This window comes from Sardina pilchardus, chromosome 21 (genome assembly GCF_963854185.1).
Source record: "Sardina pilchardus chromosome 21, fSarPil1.1, whole genome shotgun sequence".
Classification (NCBI taxonomy): Eukaryota; Metazoa; Chordata; class Actinopteri; order Clupeiformes; family Clupeidae; genus Sardina; species Sardina pilchardus.
In genome coordinates, this window is record NC_085014.1 from 4,447,774 (window position 1) to 4,452,773 (window position 5,000).

General features: G+C 50.9%; 1 protein-coding gene across 3 annotated transcripts in view; it reads left to right on the forward strand.

The window, feature by feature from the left end:
* The window catches only part of LOC134068734 (insulin-like growth factor 1 receptor), a 78,589-nt gene that overhangs the window by 66,147 nt on the left and 7,442 nt on the right, over positions 1-5,000 (forward strand). For all 3 annotated transcript variants that reach the window (XM_062524470.1, XM_062524471.1, XM_062524472.1), the window contains 3 exons: positions 2,178-2,407; positions 3,158-3,265; positions 4,805-4,964. In XM_062524470.1, coding sequence (XP_062380454.1) covers positions 2,178-2,407; positions 3,158-3,265; positions 4,805-4,964 — 498 coding nt within the window. The remainder of the gene's footprint in view (positions 1-2,177; positions 2,408-3,157; positions 3,266-4,804; positions 4,965-5,000) is intronic.

Genomic DNA, 5,000 nt, shown 5'->3' on the forward strand with positions numbered 1-5,000 from the left:
GTGTGTGTGTGTGTTAACCCCCTGCTCCTCTCTCTGTGTCTGCTGCAGTGTACGTGCCTGACGTGTGTGTGTGTGTGTGTGTTAACCCCCTGCTCCTCTCTCTGTGTCTGCTGCAGTGTACGTGCCTGACGAGTGGGAGGGGTGTGTGTGTGTGTGTGTGTGTGTGTGTGTGTGTGTGTGTGTGTGTGTGTGTGTGTGTGTGTGTGTGTGTGTTAACCCCCTGCTCCTCTCTCAGTGTCTCTGCTGCAGTGTACGTGCCTGACGAGTGGGAGGTGTGTGTGTGTGTGTGTGTGTGTGTGTGTTAACCCCCTGCTCCTCTCTCTGTCTGTGCTGCAGTGTACGTGCCTGACGAGTGGGAGGTGTGTGTGTGTGTGTGTGTGTTAACCCCCTGCTCCTCTCTCTGTCTGTGCTGCAGTGTACGTGCCTGACGAGTGGGAGGTGTGTGTGTGTGTGTGTGTGTGTGTGTGTGTGTGTGTGTGTTAACCCCCTGCTCCTCTCTCTGTGTCTCTGCTGCAGTGTACGTGCCTGATGAGTGGGAGGTGTGTGTGTGTGTGTGTGTGTGTTAACCCCCTGCTCCTCTCTCTGTGTCTCTGCTGCAGTGTACGTGCCTGATGAGTGGGAGGTGTGTGTGTGTGTGTGTGTGTGTGTGTGTGTGTGTGTTAACCCCCTGCTCCTCTCTCTGTGTCTGTGCTGCAGTGTACGTGCCTGACGAGTGGGAGGTGTGTGTGTGTGTGTGTGTGTGTGTGTGTTAACCCCCTGCTCCTCTCTCTGTCTGTGCTGCAGTGTACGTGCCTGACGAGTGGGAGGTGTGTGTGTGTGTGTGTGTGTTAACCCCCTGCTCCTCTCTCTGTCTGTGCTGCAGTGTACGTGCCTGACGAGTGGGAGGTGTGTGTGTGTGTGTGTGTGTGTGTGTGTGTGTGTGTGTGTGTGTGTGTTAACCCCCTGCTCCTCTCTCTGTGTCTCTGCTGCAGTGTACGTGCCTGACGAGTGGGAGGTGTGTGTGTGTGTGTGTGTGTGTGTTAACCCCCTGCTCCTCTCTCTGTGTCTGTGCTGCAGTGTACGTGCCTGACGAGTGGGAGGTGTGTGTGTGTGTGTGTGTGTTAACCCCCTGCTCCTCTCTCTGTCTGTGCTGCAGTGTACGTGCCTGACGTGTGTGTGTGTGTGTGTTAACCCCCTGCTCCTCTCTGTGTCTGTGCTGCAGTGTACGTGCCTGATGAGTGGGAGGTGTGTGTGTGTGTGTGTGTGTGTGTGTGTGTGTGTGTTAACCCCCTGCTCCTCTCTCTGTGTCTCTGCTGCAGTGTACGTGCCTGACGAGTGGGAGGTGTGTGTGTGTGTGTGTGTGTGTGTGTGTGTGTGTGTTAACCCCCTGCTCCTCTCTCTGTGTCTCTGCTGCAGTGTACGTGCCTGACGAGTGGGAGGTGTGTGTGTGTGTGTGTGTGTGTGTGTGTGTGTGTGTTAACCCCCTGCTCCTCTCTCTGTGTCTGTGCTGCAGTGTACGTGCCTGACGAGTGGGAGGTGTGTGTGTGTGTGTGTGTGTGTGTGTGTGTGTGTGTTAACCCCCTGCTCCTCTCTCTGTGTCTCTGCTGCAGTGTACGTGCCTGACGAGTGGGAGGTGTGTGTGTGTGTGTGTGTGTGTGTGTGTGTGTGTGTTAACCCCCTGCTCCTCTCTCTGTGTCTCTGCTGCAGTGTACGTGCCTGACGAGTGGGAGGTGTGTGTGTGTGTGTGTGTGTGTGTGTGTGTGTGTGTTAACCCCCTGCTCCTCTCTCTGTGTCTCTGCTGCAGTGTACGTGCCTGACGAGTGGGAGGTGTGTGTGTGTGTGTGTGTGTGTGTGTGTGTGTGTGTTAACCCCCTGCTCCTCTCTCTGTGTCTGTGCTGCAGTGTACGTGCCTGACGAGTGGGAGGTGTGTGTGTGTGTGTGTGTGTGTGTGTTAACCCCCTGCTCCTCTCTCTGTCTGTGCTGCAGTGTACGTGCCTGACGTGTGTGTGTGTGTGTGTGTGTGTGTGTGTGTTAACCCCCTGCTCCTCTCTGTGTCTGTGCTGCAGTGTACGTGCCTGACGAGTGGGAGGTGTGTGTGTGTGTGTGTGTGTGTGTGTGTGTGTGTGTGTGTGTGTGTGTGTGTGTGTGTGTGTGTGTGTGTGTTAACCCCTGCTCCTCTCTCTGTGTCTGTGCTGCAGTGTACGTGCCTGACGAGTGGGAGGTGGCGCGGGAGAAGATCACGCTGTGTCGGGAGCTGGGCCAGGGCAGCTTCGGCATGGTGTACGAGGGCATCGCCAAGGGCGTCGTCAAGGACGAGCCGGAGACGCGCGTGGCCATCAAGACGGTCAACGAGTCGGCCAGCATGCACGAGCGCATCGAGTTCCTCAACGAGGCCTCCGTCATGAAGGAGTTCAACTGCCACCACGTGGTGAGTGCCCGCACACACACACACACACACACACACACACACACACACACGCACACACACACACACACACACACGCGCGCACGCATGCACGAGCGCATCAAGTTCCTCAATGAGGCCTCCGTCATGAAGGAGTTCAACTGCCACCATGTTGTGAGTGTGCATGTGTGACACATACATACGCACAGACGGGCACACACACACACACACACACACACACACACACACATATGCTCACTCCAGATAGGCACTCTCTCTGACACACACACACTAAATAGTCACTCACTGTGTATGAATGATGGTTGTGTGATTAATGGTTATGTGCTGTGATTGGTCCAGGTAGTAATGATGATGTATTAATGGTTATGCTCTGTGATTGGTCCATGTAGTAAAGATGATGCATTAATGGTTATGCTCTGTGATTGGACCAGGTAGTAATGATGATGTGTTAATGGTTATGCGCTGTGATTGGTCCAGGTAGTAAAGATGATGTATTAATGGTTATGCTCTGTGATTGGTCCAGGTAGTAATGATGATGTATTAATGGTTATGCTCTGTGATTGGTCCCGGTAGTAGTGATGATGTATTAATGGTCATGCTCTGTGATTGGTCCAGGTAGTAATGATGATGTATTAATGGTTATGCTCTGTGATTGGTCCAGGTAGTAATGATGATGTATTAATGGTTATGCTCTGTGATTGGTCCAGGTAGTAATGATGATGTATTAATGGTTCTGCTCTGTGATTGGTCCAGGTGCGTCTGCTGGGCGTGGTGTCACAGGGACAGCCCACTCTGGTGATTATGGAACTTATGACTCGTGGAGACCTGAAGAGTCACCTGAGATCACTTCGTTCCAAAGAGGTAAACACACACACACACACACACACACACACACACACAGACAAACCTGTGGGGTGTCCTACGAAGCTCGATTAGTGGCTTAGCGAGGTATGTTGCGCTCAAAACCAGGGTATGCTGTCATACGAAAGTGGATTTGTTTTAGCGTCGCTGTATCACCATGGTATCTTATGCTCGCAACCAAACCTGGTCGGGAGCGGGTTATGTGCTTAGTTATAGCTCAAATCGTGAAATATCACCGCCCTCTGACCAATTCTAACCAATCCATTATCTTGAAAAACGAAGTTATCTCACGTGTGCTAATCTGTCATACTTTGAACAAGTCAGCCCCGCCTCTGCAAACATTTTGAATCTCGAAGGCGCTTTTAACTATGTTGTGCGTGCAAATATGTCACTACTATGGACATGTATGCCATACAAAATCTGATGACCATCGACTTTGTGATGTTATAGGTTAGACACTAAAAAAGACCACCCTAGATTTCGCTACCGCTCATAAATGCGGAAGTAATCGTTTTTAAACCTAGGCTGTCTTCTGCGTCTCCACGTTTCCCGATTGGTCAAAATCATCCCAACCACGAGAACGCGCACAGATCTGAGCTGAAAGCCTAGTTTGACAAATTTATCACATACCTGCTGTCGTAGGATCACTTAACTTAATACCCGAGTTGAGGCTTTGTGCAGCCTCGATATGTCTAGATAACCTAGATTTGTCTAACTTGCTTCCCACTGAAGAGTTACTAGAGATCACTTTGTGCCAGGGAAACACGCACACACACACACACTTAAGTTTCAACGTTCATTTTATATACTTTATTTGATTCCACTTTACAAGTCAAGTTACATTAGGAATCAAATCTTCTCAATAATCCATACACACACACACACACCTAAAGGGTTCAGAGATCAGAGAGGTACTAACACACACACGTACCATCATACTCAAGTTACTAAAGATCGCTATGTGCCAGAGTACGCTCACACACACACACACACACACACACACCTAAAGGGTTCAGAGATCAGAGAGGTACTCACACACACACATGTACTGTACCATCATACTCAAGTTACTAAAGATCGCTATGTACGCGCACAGACACAGTACGCGCACAGACACACACACACACACACACACACACACACACGTGCACACACACACACACACCACCACTCTACTCAAATTACTGGATATCTCTACATGCCAAAGTAGTTCATCTGCACTCAGTCAGGCAACCTATAGAGTTACTAGACATGCAAAGAAATATAGATGCACTCAACCGACACACACGCGCACACACACACACACACACACACACACACACACACACACACACACACACACACACACACACACACACACACACACACACACACACACACACACACACACACACACACACACACACACACACACACACACATACATACACATACACACATACACACACACACCCACCCTGAAATACAGATGCACTCAACCGACCCACACACACACACACACCCTGACACTAAGTGTGTGTGTGTGTGTGTGTTGTGCAGAGCTGCACGAGTCTGCCGCTGCCGCCGCTGAAGAAGATGACGCAGATGACGGGGGAGATAGCGGACGGCATGGCCTACCTCAACGCCAACAAGTTTGTGCACAGAGACCTGGCCGCCAGGAACTGCATGGTGGCCGAGGACTTCACCGTCAAGATCGGAGGTGAACACACACTCACTCACACACACACACTCACTC